Source organism: Scyliorhinus canicula, chromosome 2 (genome assembly GCF_902713615.1).
Source record: "Scyliorhinus canicula chromosome 2, sScyCan1.1, whole genome shotgun sequence".
NCBI classification, from domain to species: domain Eukaryota; kingdom Metazoa; phylum Chordata; class Chondrichthyes; order Carcharhiniformes; family Scyliorhinidae; genus Scyliorhinus; species Scyliorhinus canicula.
The window spans coordinates 18394253-18413658 of record NC_052147.1 but is presented as its reverse complement, the minus strand read 5'-3'; the positions used below and the strand labels follow the sequence as shown (position 1 = coordinate 18413658).

Below are 19406 nucleotides of genomic sequence, written 5' to 3'. Positions count from 1 at the left end.
AGAGGAGTTGAATTCTGATCTGCCTGATGCTGATTCCACAATTCTCCCACAGTAAGATAGATTCAGAGATGTGTGTTGTTTTCTTGTTGTTTAATAGTGTTTAAGGTGTAAATTGTAAGCTGTTCTTTTCAGGTGAGAAGTTAACAAAGTTTAATATTTTAGTTATAATGAAGTTTTGTTTTTAAAAATAACCACACCCTATTTCTTCATGCTATTACCTGTCCCGCTTGGTACAATGATAGAACCAAACAATACAAGAGAGGGTGTGCACAGTGTGAAGACTTGGTTCTGTCTCAAGGAATATGCTGTCATTATTGACAACATAGATAGATGCATCTGCAATAGGTAAATTGAGGAGGTCCAGGTCAAGTTGATTACGCCCTCATATTATTCTCTCACTACCTGCTGCATAACCAGCACGTCACCTAAATTCTTCGGAGATCAGTCAATGTTAGTACTCCCGATCCACTTTTATCAATGGACACTTAAGTCTCCCATCCAGAATATATATGAGCCCTTCTACTCCAAGCTTCCTCCAAGTGTTGTTCAACTTGGATGAGTGTTTACTCATCAATGAGGGAAGGTAATTAGCAGGTTTCCTTGCCCATGTTTGATCTATTCCACGAGGCTTCACGGATTCGGAGTCAGGGCCACTTCCACCCAATTATATACCATTGTGCTGCCATCTTGGAAGGGTCTGTTCTGCTCCTGTGATGAGACATGCTCATGAATGAGGAGTCTGGAACCTTAGTAGATCATAGAATCATCGAATTTATAGTGCAGAAGGAAGCCATTTGGCCCATCGAGTCTGCACCAGCCCTTGGAAAGAGCGCCCTACCTAAGCCAACGCCTCCACCCCATCCCCGTAACCCAGTAACCTCCACCTAACCCTTTTGGACACTAAGGGCAATTTAGCAGAGCCAATCCACCTAACCTACACATCTTTGGACTGTGGGAGGAAACCGGAACACCCGGAGGAAACCCACGCATACACGGGGAGAACGTGCAGACCCAAGCCGGGAATTGAATCTGGGACCCTGGAGCTGGGAAGCAACAGTGCTAACCACTGTGCTGCCATGCCGCCCCTTACTCCCGACCATGACTCTGTGAGCATGGTCACACCAGGCTGTTGCTTCCTTAGTCTGTGAAATCATTACGATCCAGCTAATATTACTACTGGACAGTCAGATCCCAGAACAGAACTCTGGCTCAGTAGATCACAAGTTTTATTTTTTTGTTTAGAGATGCAAATGAGCAGAGTTACAGGACTGCAGATTAACTTTTGACATATGAATAAAACATTTATTAACAAGCAAAGATTAACTATAATGCATTACTCCTTCACTCCCACTACACCTTCACAGATCTTGAAGGATTACACAGATTACAAAATATCTTGTACTATAATGTTTTCAGGAAGTACAGTCCATGTTAATCAATAGATGAAATGTGGTCAGATATGTCACCCTCTGAAACCAAGTAACAGATGCCACCCAATTCAATTTCTGAGGGTTTCTCATCCCCCAGATGCGCGGCACACTATGAGCCAACTGGTCTCACTTCAACTCTGACTTCCACACGAGGCTTTCCAATCACCACTCTTGAAGAGCACATTTTGAAATCTTCTCCCACACAACACACTCAGATGCCTTCACCAAGGATCTACATGCAGTATTTAAACCTCTCCTTTCAGTATACCATTACCTTGTATATAACATAATAATAATCTTGATTATCACAAGTAGGCTTACATTAACACTGCAATGAATTTACTGTGAAAAGCCCCGAATCGCCATATTCCGGCGCCTATTCGGGGACTCAGAGGGAGAATACAGAATGCCCAAATTACCTAACAACACGTCTTTCGGGACTTGTGGGAGCATACCGGAGCACCAGGAGAACGTGCAGACTCCACACACAGACAGTGATCCAAGCCGAGAATAAAAACTGGGTCCCTGGAGCTGTGAAGCAAACGTGCTACCAACTGTGCTGCTTGTATTCAAGCTTCCACGTAATCTCTCAGGTACCCAGCCATGCCAACAGAACAGTACTGCTTTATAGGCTGGATTACTAATCCGAATCCTTAGGATTACTTCAGATGTCTGGCTTCTCATTAGCTGACTTCACCAGATCTGCACCTTGCAGCTCTATCTTTAATTGGAAACCTCTCCCACTTTCTTTTAAAATGAACAGCACCTGGTTCAGAATCCTGTTCTTTGTCATATAGAATCATCGTGCAGAAGGAGGCCATTCGGCCCATCGAGTCTGTACCGACCCTCTGAAAGAGCACCCTACCTAGGCCCATTTCTCATCCGATCCTTATAACTCTTACCTAAGGGCAATTTAGCATGGCAAATCCACCTAACTTGCACATCTTTAGACAGTGGGAGGAAACCAGGGCACCTAGAGGAAACCCACGCCGACAGGGGGAGAATGTTAATTGCAGTATTAATGTAACCCTACTTGTGACAATAAAGATTATTTTAAAAATCTAAAATGTGCAAACTTCACACAGTCACCCAAGGTCGGAATACAACCCCGGTCCCTGGTGCTGTGAGACAGCAGTGCTAACCACTGTGTCACCGTGCTGCCCCTGTCCCTTTGATATCAGTCTTCCCCGGGCTTTCTTTTCATCTCCTGGTTTTATGAACTGTTCTTCAGCTTCTGGAATTTGCTCTCTGCCCTTACTCCATTGCCCTGCCTCGCTCGCAGTTTCTGCGAGAGCTGCTTTCTTAGGTATTTGGGGCCAACTGAACCACAAGTGCTTATACTTTTTAGTGTGAGCCCCTGGTTACAATGCAACAGCTTAGTTTTTTTTTTAACCTCTAATTGCTTTTATATTGTAAGCTTTTAATTACGATGCAAGCACACCTTAAAGTGAAACCAAAATGCAAAGACATGCAGGCACTTTTCTTTAATATGAACTAAATAACATTTTAACTTTTCTTAGCACACAAGCACAGAAACACAAATTAAGCATTAAACTAAACTCAAACCTTTTTCTAAACCCACTATACAAATATAAATTGTTTAAATCAGCTCTATTTCTTAATGGAAACAGCTCTCCAAACTTTGACACTATTACCAGATTAGTGAGGAACACTGCAGGATAGAGTGAACTGGGTGTGCTCTTGCTGTGCCCAAATCTGATCTTTAGTTTGAAGCAGGGTCGTCTGTCTTTTTCTTTCTTGTGCCAGTTTTATACAATTGAATACTTTATCATGCAATTTCCGAGCAATTAAGAATCACATTGGTATGGGACTAGTAATTTATCAACCAGATCAGCTATGATTGCAAGGTTCCTTCCCGGAAGTGCATAAGTGAACCAAATGGATTTTTATGACGCCCCGACAGCTTTATTTACCTTTTATTGATGCCAACTTTTTATAGTCACTTTTTATTGATATCAGCTTTTTATTCTAGTGTTTTTTTAAAGCTAAATTCAAATTTACAAACAGCCATGGTTAGATTGTAACCAACTCTGGATCAGTCTGGTAATGTACCCAATGTGTTACCCATCCAGTAGAATCAGATGTTCTGGTCATGAATACATGGCTGTAATGTATTACTACTAGCCCATCTCTCTTAGTAACTTGATGCTGTTTTCCAAAGGTTACTGAATATTCACATTATTATTTTCATGGCATAAAAAAGATTTTATACATAGGAAGAGGAAAAACGTAACGATTGAAAAACATGGATACATATGTGCTGTTTCTCAGTGCTAATAACAATGATATAATTCTACCCATGTCTATATATTATTCCTCCCAATTTCACAACAAAGTCAACGGCTTACACTCACAAAGGAACTTCAGTACCCTAGGTCTATAAGTAATAGAGCTGATGGAGACAATATGGGCCCTGTATACAACTAAGCAATTCCTACGATAGTTCCCAACAGCTAGTTTTATTCATGCAACAACCTATTTAGTTGTTTGTGGTATTTGAAATAAATCGAGAATTCCCTGAATCAAAAGCGTTTACAAAACAAGTGAATGTTTGAAGAAAGATACAATGTAGGAACAGGACTCAAAATTTCAATCTTCACCTTCCTGTTATCCGTGAGGTTGTGACAACATAAATATTTCACTGCTCACTTTAGTTCAAAGTTCAACACTGACGTCAATGGAAAGGCCTTGAGAATCAAAGCCTTCCATGTGAAAAGATCTGGTTTCTAATTCAGATGCCACCTTACAAAATAGGATCCCTGATAGATTCAGGAGCCAGCATTCCAAAATATTGTGCCTTTTAAAATGTCCGAAAGTGCTTTACAGCCAATAAATTTCTCAAAATGTAGTCACTGCTGTAATGTGAAAAAAATGCAGCAACTAGTTTGCACAATAAATCTACCAAACATAGAGAAGAACCAGATGATCTCTTTCAGTGATGTTGGTTAAGAGATAAAAGTTGGCCAGGGCAGAGAGAGAACTTTCCTTCTCTTTGGGAAGTACAATGGAATCTTTTAGGTCCATCTGAGAGGAGACAGGGTATTGGTTTAATATCTTCGTAGGAAGACAGCACTTGCAACAGTATAACACTCATGTCAGTGTGCAACCTAAATCTCCATTGGTTTACAAAACATGTCTATTGTTCCATCAGAGCTGGGCCACCTGCTGTGCTTCTAGAAAAATAAATTTAAAATGCTATTTCAAGATTTGCTATGTGCTCTCCTATGTTTTAGTTAGAAGTTTATATTTTTTTTAATGTAGTCTATTGACAAGTTAACCCTTAATTTGTTTTAACTTTAGGCATACAGCACCAATTCCCACTGCATCAAAAAATGAAAAGATTCAGTCTCTGGGAAGCAATTCGACAAAGACTCTGAAGATGCAATTTCTCTTCCAGCTCATTTCCGAGCTCAAACTCCTTGCCTTTGGGGAGAACGGTATGAGGCGGTTCTTGGATGGGTTTGATTTCTCTAGGTTGGAGGAAGAGAGGGTGCAGGGATTGGGGCCCCGATTGGGCCGAGGGAGGTGATGGGCGGCGCAGGATCAATGCAGGCACGGAAGGCCCCGGGGTCAGACTGGTTCCCAGCAGAGTTTTAGAAGATATTTGGTGTGTAGTTGGGACCTCTGCTAGCGGGGATGCACAACGAGGCGAGTGGAAGGGGGATACTTCCCTGCCCCACCCCACCATTGTCGCAGGTATCCATTTTGCGAATTTTAAAGAAAGATAAGGACCCACCCGATACCGTCACATTTTCGCTGCTTCATGTGAAAGCAAAGTTGTTAGCTAAGGTATTTACGTTGCAGATAGAGGATTGTGTACGGAGGGTGATATGGGAGGGCTAGACGGGGTTTGTGAAGGGGCGGCAGTCAGCGAATGTGCGCAGGTTGCCAGATGTCATTGTGATGCCCTCAGAGGGGCAGGAGGTAGAAGTTGTGGTGGGAATGGACATGGAAAAGGCTTTTGATCTGGTGGAGTGAGCATATTTGTTGGAGATGCAGGGTCAGTTCAGGTTTTGAGCAGTGCTCGTGGATTGGGTTCAGTTGCTGTACAGGGAGCCGATGGCTAGTGTCCAGACGAATAGGACGAGGTCAGGGTACATCGGGGAACGAGGCAGGGGGGAGCCACTTTCCCCATTGCATTTTGCTTTGGCGATAGAGCCGTTGGCAATGGCACTTAGTGCGTTGTGGGGTTGGCTCGTTGTGGGGTTGGAGGAGGATTGAGCGGGGTGGGGCCGAACACAGAGTCTCGTTGTATGCGGACAATCTTTTGTTGTACATTTCAGACCCAGTGGGCAGCTTCGGAGGGATGAGATCTGAGGGAATTATGACGGCTCTCGGGGTATAAATTGAACATGGGAAAAGCAAGGTGTTCCCGATTAATGCCAGAGGGCAGGAGTGGAGACAAGGAGAGTTGCCGTTCCAGGTTGTAGGGGCGGGTTTTCAGGATCTATGAATTCAGGTGGCGCAGAGCTGGGTACAGCTGCAAATTGAATTTGGCACGACTGGTGGAGGGAACAAAGGTAGACTTTAAAGAGGTGGGATGTGTTGCCGCTGTCACAGGCTGGGCACGTGCAGATTGTTAAAATGATGGTGCTCCCAGGTTCTTGTTTGTGTTCCAGAACCTCCCCATCTTTGTTCCCAAGTGGACAGCACGGTGGCTAGCACTGCTGCCGCATGGTGCCAAGGCCCCGGGTTTGATCCTAGTCCCAGGTCACTGTCCATGTAGAGTCTGCACATTCTCCCCATGTCTGCGTGGGTCTCACCCTCACAACCCAAAGTGCAGAGTAGGTGGATTGGCCACGTTAAATTGTCCCTTAATTGGAAAAAATAAATAATAGGGTACTTTAAATGGTACGCCGTGAGCCCGGTGGCGGTTCCAACGTTGCGGATTTGGAACCAGTGCAGGCAACACTTCGAGTTAGAGGGCATGTCATTGCGGGCGCCGATATGTGACAATCACAGGTTTGTGCCGGCGGGACTCGATGTGAGATTCCAGGGGTGGTGGCAGGTGGGGACAGAGTACTTAGGGATTTGTTTACAGGGGATAGGTTTGCAAGCCTGGAAGAGTTGAAAGAAATGTAGGAGTTGCTCAAGAGGAATGGCTTCAGGAACCTGCAGGTGAGGGACTTTGTGAGGAGGGAGCTGCCACCTTTGGTGCTGCAAAGCAAGCTGTTGTTGGAGGGTGGCTTTGGGGAGGGGAGACTTCTAGACATTTACCGAGAGTTGATGGAGAGGGAGGGTGGTCCGATCGAGGAGATCAAACAGAAATGGGAGGAGTTAGGTGGGAAGTGAGAGTCGTGGAAGGAAGCCCTGTGGGGGACGAATGCATCCTCGTCGTGTGCAAGGTTAAGCTTCACCCAGTTCACCCAGGGGCTGGTTTAGCTCACTCAGCTAAATCGCTGGCTTTTAAAGCAGACCAAGCAGCCAGCAGCACGGTTCGATTCCCGTACCAGCCTCCCCGGACAGGCGCCGGAATGTGGCGACTAGGGGCTTTTCACAGTAACTTCATTGAAGCCTACTCGTGACAATAAGCGATTTTCATTTTCATTTTAGGCAGCACATAGGGCTCACAGGTTGGTTGTGAGGCTGAGCTGGTTTTTAAAAAATAGGGGTGGAGGATAGGCGTGGGCAGTATGCAAAGGGTCCGCAAATCACGTACACATGTCTGGGCAACTCGAAAGTTAAAGTTTTTTTTTAGTGTATTCAATTCTTTTTTTCCAATTAAGGGCCAATTTAGCCAATCCACCTAACCTGCACATAGAATTTACAATGCAGAAGGAGGCCATTCGGCCCATCGAGTCTGCACCGGCTCTTGGAAAGAGCACCCTACCCAAGGTCAACACCTCCACCCTATCCCCATAATCCAGTAACCCTACCCAACACTACGGGTAATTTTGCATACTAAGGGCAATTTATCATGGCCAATTCACCTAACCTACACATCTTTGGGCTGTGGAAGGAAACCGGAGCACCCGGAGGAAACCCACGCACACACGGGGAGGATGTGCAGACTCCACACAGACAGTGACCCAAGCCGGAATCGAACCTGGGACCCTGGAGCTGTGAAGCAATTGTGCTATCCACAATGCTACCATGCTGCCCTCTTGTGTTGTGGGAGTGAAACCCATGCAGACATGGGGAGAATGAGCAGGATTCGAACCCGGGTCCTCAGTGGCGTAGGCAGCAGTGGTAACCACTGTGCCATGCGCTGCCCGGGGCATGTCCAAAGTTGAGGGGGTTCTCGGATGTCATGTCTGAGATTCTTGGGTGGGGGGGGTTGACCCCATGTCTAGAGTGGTAATATTTGGCGTGACGCAGATCTGGTAGGTGGGGAGAGAGGACGATGTATTATTGGCCTTTGCCTTCCTGCTAGCTTGGAAATGGATCTTGTGCTGGTGGGACTTGGAGCCGCCAAAGGCGGGGATGTGGGTGAGTGACCTGGAAGAATTCCTGCATCTGGAGAAGGTAATAATCTTTATTGTCAAAAGTAGGCTTCCATTAACACGGCAATGAAGTTACTGTGAAAATCCCCTAGTCGCAACACTACGGCGCCTGCTCGGGTACACTGAGGGAGAATTCAGTATGTCCAAATTACCTAACAGCATGTCTTTCGGGACTTGTGGGAGGGAACCGGAGCGCCTGGAGGAAACCCACGCAGACACAGGGAGAACATGAAGATTCTGCACAGACAGTGACCCAAGCGGCAAGTGAACCTGGGACCCTGGCCCTGTGAAGCAACAGTGCTAACCACTGCACCGCCCACTGACTTCAGGAAGCAAACACGCCCCTATCTGTATCAATGGTGCGGAGGTGAAAATGATTGACAGCTTCAATTCCTAGGTGTACACATCACCAACAATCTGTCCTGGTCCACCCACATCGACGCTATGACCAAGAAAGCACAACAGCGCTTTCAGTAAACTAAGGAAATTCGACATTCCACATTGATTCCAATTTTTTCAGATGCACCGTAGAAAGCATCCTATCTGGCTGCATTACAGCTTGGTCCAAGACTGTAAGAAACTACAGAGTCATGAACACAGCCCAGTCTGTTACATGAACTCACCTCCCATCCATTAACTCTGAACACAACTCCCGCTAGCTTGGGAAAGCGGGCAGCACAATCAAAGACCCCTCCCACCCGGGTTATTCTCTCTTCCAACCTCTTCCATCGGGCAGAAGATACAGAAGTCTGAGAACACGGACCAACAGATTCAAAAACAGTTTCTTCCCCGCTGTTGCCAGACTACTGCACGGACCAAACTGATCTCTCTACACATATTCTCTACTGTTGTAGCACTATACTCCATATGCTTCACGCTATATCTATATCTATGTATTTACATTGTGTATTTATCGTATGTCCTATATTTTTCACAGTAAGAAGTCTTACAACACCAGGTTAAAGTCCAACAGGTTTGTTACAAACACGAGCTTTCGGAGCACGGCTCCTTCTTCAGGCATTCACCTGAAGAAGGAGCCGTGCTCCGAAAGCTCGTGTTTGTAACAAACCTGTTGGACTTTAACCTGGTGTTGTAAGACTTCTTACTGTGCTCACCCCAGTCCAACGCCGGCATCTCCACATCATGGCTATATTTTTCAGGTATGGAATGATCAACTTCAACTGTACGCAGAATACTTTTCACTGTACATCTGTACACGTGATAATAAATCTAATTCTAAATGAATGAGGCCGACATTTGCCTAGTAAGTCACTCAAATGGTAAGTCTTGTCTTCACATAAAGAATAGCCTCCATCATGATGTGTTGTCCTACCACAGTGTTAAATAGGATAGATTTTGAACATATCTTGCAACTGAAGACTGGGCATCCATGAGGCGTTGTGGGCCATCAGCAGCAGCAGAACTGTACTCAACCACAATCTGTAACCTCATGGTTCGGCATATCCCCCACTCTACCAATACTACCAAGCCAGGGTATCAACCATAGTTCAAGGAAGAGTGCAAGAGGGCATGCCAGGACCAGTGGTATTTGGTGATATGCATGTACACATCAAAGTATATAGTTGTTTATCAATGTTTATAGTTATCGGTATGACCTCCGACCTGCAGGTGGCTATAGAGATCTACCATGTGACTTGAGACCCCACCTGTTGCTAAGTCGTACAAGAGGATAGTCACACTTAAGAATATCTCCAGGAGAATTCACTGAATTCATTTAGTAGCCATCGTTTGTATTATAGTGCGTTAGTTATCTTTCCATGTGTTTGTTAATAAATCATCTTTCTAGTTAAAGAAGTAGATGTTCAGTGTACATCATTACCACGGTCTTAAACAGAACACAACAAAGCATACATACTTAAAAATGAGGTGTCAACCCGTTGAAGGTGCAACATGGGACTACTTGTGTGCCCAACACCACAAGCAATAGACTGAGATAATTCCACAATCAACATACTGAATCGGAACGCTGCAGTCCTGCGACATCCAGTCGTGAATAGTGGTGGCAATTAACAAATCAATGGAGGAAACGGCTCCAAAAAGATCCCCATCTTCAAAGACATAGGAGTCCAGCATATTAGTGCTAAAATAAGGCTGACGCATTTGGAACAATCTACAGCCAGAAGGGGCGAGTAGCTGATCCATCCCAGCCTTCTCCATCGTCCTCAGCATCCGAGATGCTAGTCTCCAGCCAATTTGATTCATTCCGCGTGCTATCAAGAAATGGCTGAAGACACTGGATACTGCAACGGTTATGGTCCCTGACAAAATTCCGGGAATAGTCGAGAAGACTTGCACACCATAACTTGCCGTGCCCCTAGCCAAGCTGTTTCAGCACAGGGACAATACTGGGGTCTACCCAGCAATGTGGAGAATTAACCAGGTTATGTCCCGTGACAAGAAATCAGACAACGCCAATTGCCACCCCATCAGTCTACCCTCAATCATTAGTAAAGTGGTGGAAGGGGTCATCAACAGTGCTATCAAGGTGCACTTGCTCAACAATAACCTACTTGCAGATGCTCAGTTTGGGTTCCCCCAGGGTCACTCAGCTTCCAACATCATTACAGCCTTGGTTCAAACATGGACAAAAGGGTTGAATTCCAGAGATGAGAGTGATTGCCCTTGACCATCAAGGAGCCCTAGCAAAACTGGAGTTGATAGGAATCAGGGGGGGAACCTTTCCACCAGTTGGAATTATACCTAACACAAAGGAACATGGTTGTGGTTATTGGAGGTTTCAGGGCGTCACAGAAAGAGTTCTGCAGGGTCGTGCCCCAGGCCGAAACATCTTCAGCTGCTTCATCAATGACCTTCCTTCCATCATCAGGTCAAATGTGGGATGTTCGCTGTTGATTACACAGCGTTCAGCACCATTTGCCATTCCTCAGATACTGAAGCATTTCCTCTTCAAATGCAGCAACAACTGGACAATATCCAGGCTTGGGTTGATAAGACGAAACAGATATTCGTGCCACACAAGTGTCAGGCAATGACCGTCTCCAGCGAGTGAGAATCTAACTATCGTTCCTGGACACTCAATGGCATCAACTTCTCAAAGACAATTAGTGGGGCAATAAATGCTGGCCTAGCCAGAGACATTCACATCCCTTAAGTAAATTCTTTTAAGCTTTAACATACTGTTGGATCATTAAGTGGAGAAAGCAGCTTTTCCAATGCACCATCTTGTTCAGAGTGCTAACATACTTTATCTACACTAGTGTCTGTCGCTCAGTGCATTAGCCACTAGCCACACATGGCAAACTGGAAATCCAGATATGGCAAATTCAATTTATGATTAATAAATAAAAATATTAATGGGACGCTGTTGTTGGGCAGAGCATCTGATCTTTAACCTTTATGTGCATCATTAGCAAATGTGCGATTGCTTTTTAATAGTGTGTTACTTATTTGCTTGCCACATGGTGATGGGTATTTGTTTTGGAAATATGCAGACATGAAGTACTGTACAAAGGCAAGTAGTTAAAACATCACTGTATCCACCGTCACATTTACTGATGAACAAAAAGATTTACAAGAGGATGTCTTACACTTACTTGATAGGAGCCATTAACTGCTTTGGAGAAATCGCTAGACTTCTTGTCACCAGATGCCGTCACACTGCTTGCTGTCGCTGACTGAAATACACAGGAAACTTGGAATGTGAATACAGTAGAGTTTTCACTAGTGCAGCTTAAACGTGTACAGGTATTTTGAAAGTAATTTTGAAAGTAACATTAACGAGGATTCTTTCACAACAGACTAACAGGAAAATTTAAAACAAAGAATTATCCCATTTTTCAAGTATAATATAAAATTATTATTGCGCCATTCTTTTAGGAAATCAAAGGTTATCTTAAACCAGTTCTGATAGACAGTCATCTGACCTGAAATGTTAACTTTATTTCTCTTCACAGGTGCTGCCTGACCTCAGTATTTCTTGCATTTTATTAAATCCCAGAATTACCCTTATAAAATCTTTTACATGAAATTCTTCTATTAACTAAATAATTTGTTTCAATGCTAGAGTTAAATTATTAACTCCAACTCCTCTGAAAATATATTCAATTTCAACATTGTTAGGAATTGGGGAAATTGATGAGGTTAACAGTGACCTCGGGATTAAAACAAAATAACAGACAAGAGTAAGAGGCGTCTAGAGGAATAACAAAATGTGATTTGCCCAGTAACAAGATTAGCAGGCGGCTAGAGACAGGTGCAAATGGCCATATCAGAAATCTTGATTGATAATTGATATTTGTCACATGTACTGAAGTACAGTGAAAAGTATTTTTCTGCGACCAAGGGAACATACACAGTATGTACATAGTAGACAAAAGAATAATCAAAAGAGTACATTGACAATAGCACATCAACAAATAGTGATTGGTTACAGTGCAAAACAACGGCCAAACAAGAGCAGCATAGGGCGTCGTGAATAGTGTTCTTACAGGGAACAGATCAGTCCAAGAGAGTTGTTGAGGAGTCTGGTAGCTGTGGGGAAGAAGCTGTTCCAATGTCTGGATGCGTGGGTCTTCAGACTTCTGCCTGATGGAAGGGTCTGGGAGAGGTCAAAGCCTGGGTGCGAGGGGTCTCTGACAATGTTATCTGCCTTTCTGAGGCAGGAGGTGAATACAGAAGCAATGGGATGTTGGCAAGCTTGTGTGATGCATTGGGCTGAGTTCACCACACTCTGCAGTTTCTTGCGATCTTGGGCCGAGCAGTTGCCATACCAAGCTGTAATGCAGCTGGATAGGGTGCTCTTTATAACTAATCTGTAGATGTTTGTGAGAGTCGATGCAGATATGCCGAATTTGTTTAGCTTCCATAGAAGGTAGAGACATTGGTGGGCTTTCTTGACTGTTTAGCAGAGATGAGTGGAGCTATACAAATGAAATGAAAAATGAAATGAAAATCGCTTGTCACAAGTCGGCTTCAATTGAAGTTACTGTGAAAAGCCGCTAATCGCCACATTCCGGCGCCTGTTCGGGGAGGCTGGTACGAGAATTGAACCATGCTGCTGGCCTGCCTTGGTCTGCTTTCAAAGCCAGCTATTTAACTTCAAACGGCAAGGAATTTGAGAAATGCACAGATGAATCCACAGGATGAGATATCAAGAGCCTGAAACGTATAACTGCTCACACCCACGTTGGGGAAGCAGGCTAGTTATCCATCCAGTCAGTCAGACAGGCCAGTTCCATCTAACAGTTAGAGCCACAGCAGATTACAGATAATCTCCTCTAAAAGACAGTTTTATGCCTTTGGTGAACCAGGAAGAAACGTTTCCAAGACTCGATCACCCAAGTGGTACTGAGTGGGAGCTATTAGCTGGATTTGATCGATGTAGAGTTACCAAAATTTGATGTTGCTTCAGAAAAGGGGTGGCTCAGTGAGTTCAGGAAATGTGGGTACATTTTGGGAACAAGAGGTAACTTCAGATAAAACAGGGTGCTTAGTTATTCATATGCTTAAGGGTCATTGTGCATATTAGTCTTTTGTTTTTTTTCTTGTACTTCATTAAATATTCTTTATTGTTAAGACAATGACTGCTCTGGCTCCTCACTGGGTTGTACATTGATCCTCACGTTATTCCAAACAAATATTCCTACTAAGAATTAGTGTTTCAAGTTATTGTTCAATGTTTTGAGGCACTCTTACAGATAACATCAGCTGGGTTCTTAACAATCACCTTATCATCAGTTGATTCTGCTGATGTAAGGATTACATAAAACATACAACTAAGAAACCAGCCATTTGGTCCAACCAGTCTCTGCTGGTGTTTATGATCCATTTGAGCCTCCTTGCATCTTTCTTCAGCTAAATCTATCATTCTAACCCTCTATTTGCTTATCTTTCATATGTCTATCTGGTTTGCCCTTAAATGAATCTATAGCATTTGACTCAGCTGCTCCCTGTGGCAGCAAGATCCACATTCTTTGGGTGAAGAAGTTTCCTTTGAATACGCTGTTGGATTTCTTGTTTATTATCTTGTATGGATGGCCTCTAGTTATGCTCTTCTCCACAAGAGGAAACATTCTTGATGTATCTGGTTGGTCAAAATCTTTCATAATTTTGAAGTCCTCTACTACAAGGATTTTCAAAGTGCGGGTCCCAACATACAGGCAGGTGGCATGAGAGCAGCTAAGTCATTGGTCGTGACATTCCCGTGGTGGTCCCAATCGCGGGAGAAGCGTCCAACAGCCGCTACTGGCATATTTATTGAGAATGGCGGCCGCTGCTGCCTTTCAAGTAACAAGGAAATGAGACTGTGTGCAGTGTGCCAGCCGTAAGCTCTGCACAGGAGTGATGTCAGATACACTGCACGTACACTTGACGTCAAGCACCCTATATGTATGTGCTTTTGGCACCAAATCAGAGAGCCTCTTCCATTTTCTAGCTGCTGGAAAGCAAGGCATGAGGACCATGAAGACGAATCGCTTTCTTACAAGAGATGGCCAGAGACACAAATAGGCAGAGTGCCAATTGGCCAGGATCTCGTATCTCAATCTGCTGGGAGAGCGCTGCTCAGGAGAATCCAGGGCGGGACAGAGCAGTGCTAGTGTTAGCTCTGCACAGAGTTCCAATGCCGCTGGTTAACAGCCTACAAAGAAATTTAATTCGGGAACAAAGCAGTATGAAGATGATTTTTGGAGGTATGGTTTTGTCAACTGTGCAAATGCAAATAATAATGCAAAGCCCATGTGCATTATATGTAGGGAAGTAGTGTCAAATAAGAGAAGTTTCAGACTTTGAAAGAGAAGTGGTGGGTGAAAAATTGCTTTTAAGTTTGAGACCCCAGAGTCAGTTATTAACTTACTGCCGACTCCAAATGAAATAACTACAATCCAGTGCAGAGTAAAACAAGCATTTTGTTGCCATTTTCCTTTGCGACGACCTACATGTATGAGGTTGGATTTTTCATTCTCACAGGGATGAAGACGGCACAAAGGAACTGGCTGATGTCTGCACCCATTACGCGCATTGCCCTCTCCTTCTGTGAACCTGATTGGTATGAGGTTGTGAGGACTCCCCTTTCGCATTAAAGGTAACTGTAACCAAGGTCAGCTGCGTGAGTTGCGACAGTCAGCCGGTTGACAAAAGTGGGTCCCGGGGAAAAAACATTGAAGAACACTGCACTATTAGGTCAACCCTCAGCCCTTTTTCAAATGAAAGGACTCGTATCCTGATATGCATACACACACATTTCTGATATTATCCTCTCTTCACTGCACCTTCACCAATGCCTGTATATACTTTTCTTGGTATAACAACCATGCAGCAGGGTAGCATGGTGGTTAGCATAAATGCTTCACAGCTCCAGGGTCCCAGGTTCGATTCCCGGCTGGGTCACTGTCTGTGTGGAGTCTGCACGTCCTCCCCCTGTGTGCGTGGGTTTCCTCCGGGTGCTCCGGTTTCCTCCCACAGTCCAAAGATGTGCGGGTTAGGTGGATTGGCCATGCTAAATTGCCCGTAGTGTCCAAATAAAAAAAAGTAAGGTTAAGGGGGGGGGGGTTGTTGGGTTACGGGTATAGGGTGGATACGTGGGTTGAGTAGGGTGATCATGGCTCGGCACAACATTGAGGGCCGAAGGGCCTGTTCTGTGCTGTACTGTTCTATGTTCTATGTTCTATAACTGCAAGTTGGGTTCTTAGGCATGATCTAAACAAGGTTTGATGAAATATTAATTTTAAAGCTCCCTGCTTTTCAATTCTCTCCCTCCAGAAAAAAAGCCTGCTGCTTGGTTTGATTTTTATGGCCTTGCTGACGTCTGGCGCAACTTTCAGTGATTGGTTTCTTTGTAACTCCAAGATCATTTTGATCCTCTACTCCAGAGACGTTTAACTTCAAAGCAATGTGACCTCCCTAGTCTTCCTATCAAAATATACAACATTTATCTGTTGAACTTCATTTGCCATTTATTTGCCCACTCTGCAAGTTTATTACTGTCCTCCTGTAATTTCTGCAGTCCTCAGCATTATGACCACCTCCCCAACAATCCAAAATTTGGTGTTATCCTCAAATTTAGATTGTTTTTGATTCCAAAGTCCAAGCTGTTAATGTAAATTGTGGACAGCAGTGGTCCCAGCCATGACTCTTGTGCAACACCAGCTCTCACCTTTTGCCACCCTGAACAGTTTGTGTTTACTCCCACTCTCTGAAGCCAGCTGGAAATCCATTCTGCCAGTTTGAAATCTATTCTGCATTCTCTGATCTTATTCATTAAATGGAACTTAGAGAGAGACTTTTGAAATTCAGATAAATTACATCCGCTGCATTACCATAGAGTAGATTTTTCATAGAAGTTACAGTGCAGTTACCACTCTCTACTCACTTGTCACCTCCTCAAATAATTCCACATAGTTGGTCAAACAAGATTTTCCCTCTTGAAATCCATGCTAACTATTCATTATTTCATTTAAATTTCTAGATGTTCTTCTATTTTCTCCTTTACTGAGGATTCCATTATTTTTCCTGCCACTGACATTAAGCTGACTGGTTCATAATTCCTTACACATGTTCCCCTTCTAAATACAGGAATTACATTAGCTATCCTCCATAGAATGATAGAATTTACAGTGCACGATGCCATTCGGACAATCGAGTCTGCACCGGCCCTTGGAAAGAGCACCCTACCCAAACCCACAACCCTACCTTATCCCCATAACCCAGCAACCCCACCTAACCTTTTTGGGTGCTAAGGGCAATTTAGCATGGCCAATCCACATCTTTGGACTGTGGGAGGAAACCGGAGCACCAGGAGGAAACCCACGCAGACACGGAGAGAATGTGCAGACTCCGCAGGGACCCAAGCCACGAACTGAACCTGGGACCCTTGGAGTCTGTGAAGCAACTGTGCTAACCACTGTGCTGCTGTGCCCCGAGTCTTCTGACACTACACTGCTTTCTAACAGATTATAAAATATATGTGGTAATTAATGCCTCTCCTACCTCCTCTTTAGATTATTTTAAAATACATGAATGCAATCTATTCAGACCAGGGGCTTTTGCCTCCTCGAGTTCGTTTAGTCAATGCAACTCTTTTCATTAAAATGCACTTATCTCATTGTTCATCGCATCATTCAATATCACGTCCACCTGTTCCATTGCCTGGGTAAATCTGAACCAAAATAATTGTTTAATATTTCTACCAACTCTCTATTGTTAGCTATGATATTATGCTATCTCCTAACTGTAATAAAATAGAAAAGTAGCAAGTCAGTACGGTATTTTGGGATTCTCACCGCTCACAAGATTGGAATGCCCTCTTTTAAAATATTTTTAGTGACATCAAGAATGATCTTTCACAGGAGGTTTTATTTTGAAATATAGAAGAAATAGCTTACCATACATGCAAATTCAAACAATCTTTCAAAAATAGGTAATGTAATTAACCCTCTCAAAAATGCTACTTGATGGGCGGCACAGTGGTTCGCACTGCTGCCTCACGGCGGCAAGGACCCGAGGGTTCGACCCCAGCCTCGGGTCACTGTCCGTGTGGCACTTGCACAGTCTCCCCGTGTCTGCGCGGGTCTCACCCCCACAACCCAAAAATGTGCAGTGTAGGTGAATTGGCCACACTAAAGTGCCCCTTATTTAGAAACAAAATGCTACTTTATGTCAGATTCAGGAGCCTGCATTCATAAAGAATAGAATTCGGGCAGCACGGTGGTGCATGGATCAATTCTGGCTCTGGGTCACTGTCCATGTGGAGTTTGCACATTCACCCCGTGTTTGCGAGGGTTTCACCCCCACAATCCAAAGATGTGCAGGGTAGGTGGATTGGCCATGCTAAATTGCCCCTTAATTGGAAAAAAATGAATTGGGTACTCTAAATAAAATTAAAAAAGAATTCATATAGCATTTTTCTCAATGTTGGATTGTAGAAATGACACGATCAATGTGAACAGTAACCCTCCACATAAATATCAGTGAGATAACATGATTAGATCATTTGTCTTTGGGGATGTTAGTTGGGAGAATATTGACCAGAACACCATGATCCCACTTTTTACAAATGTCATTAAGGACAAGTTACTGGGCTAAAACTGCACTGGTTGCTAATCTACATTGGCTCCTGGTCCAGCTATATCTCAATTTTAAAATTCTCATCCTTGTTTTTAAATTCTTTCATGGGCACAGGCTCCCCCCAACTCTCTTGAGATCTCTGGGTTCCTCAAATTCTGCCCTCTTTGTGTATCCTCAATTTACATCATTCCATCAATAACAGCCAAACTCTAATCTCTGGAATTTCCTCCATAAACCTTTTTTTTTTAAATATACATAAATTTAGAGTACCCAATTCAATTTTTCCAATTAAGGGGCAATTTAGTGTGTTCAATCCACCTACCTTACACATCTTTGGGTTGTGGGGGCGAAACCCACGCAAACACAGGGAGAACGTGCAAACTCCACACGGACAGTGACCCAGAGCCAGGATCGAATCTGGGACCTCGGCGTTGTGAGACTACAGTGCTACCACTGCGCCACCGTGCTGCCCTTCCCTAAACCTCTTTTAATATCTTCTACGTGGTTCGGTGTCAATACTGTTCAACAATGCCTGTGAATCATTACGATAAACGTGCTATATAAATTCAAGTTATTCCTGATGATATAACAGAAGAAGCTAATGTTGATCGTTGCATTCCAGGTAAAGGTAAGCACTATAGTGTCACCTGGTGGCAAAGGCTACAAATTGTTACTCTTCAAAAAAGTTTTTGGCTGCTTTATCTACTGTAGTTTTGATGCACTGAAATTTTAATCAATATTGAGAAATATCTAATAATTGCATCCATAAAATTATAACCCAGTGAGGCTCTTGCATGATAGAGTCACAAGGATAGTTCCAGTAATTTGTAAATAGCATCTGATTCAGATGGCAAAATATATTATGCCTCAGCATATGCTGCCAAAACTCACAACCTCAAGAGCTGACCATTTCTATGTACTCAGCCAGCCTGCCAGCGCCTACCATTAATAATCTTAAATTCATCCAAAACTCTACTACCCACACCCTAACTCGCAGAAAGATCAATCACTCGTCTCCCTCACCCAAACTGGCTCTGGACTGAACAACGTCTTGGATTTTAAAAACTCATCTTTGTATATAAATCCTTCTATGACTTTGCTCCTCCATATCTCTGCAACTTCATCCAGCCCTAAAATCCTCTGAGATAATTGCAGTCCTTCAATGATCTCCTCTTGCATATTCCCATTTTAATTACTACACCACTGGTGGTACTGCCTGGAGTTGCCTTAAGCTCAAGATTTACCTTCCTTACCCTCTCCATTTCTCTTCCTTCCTTTAAAGGTACTCCTTCAAACATATCGCCCACCCAAATTATGTGGCTTGGTGTCAAATTCTGTTATTAACACTCCTGATAAATATCTTGGGATGTTTTGCTAAAGACATAATGCAAGATCAAATTGTTGTTGTGACTGCAAGATAATAAAGCCAGGGTCCCAGATTCGATTAACGCTTGGGTTACTGTTTATG

At 43.7% G+C, this 19406-nt stretch overlaps 1 protein-coding gene across 1 annotated transcript in view; it reads right to left on the bottom strand.

The window, feature by feature from the left end:
* The window catches only part of ylpm1 (YLP motif containing 1), a 142627-nt gene that overhangs the window by 101988 nt on the left and 21233 nt on the right, over positions 1–19406 (bottom strand). Inside the window, exon 2 of the mRNA XM_038774362.1 lies at positions 11470–11550. Coding sequence (XP_038630290.1) covers positions 11470–11550 — 81 coding nt within the window. The remainder of the gene's footprint in view (positions 1–11469; positions 11551–19406) is intronic.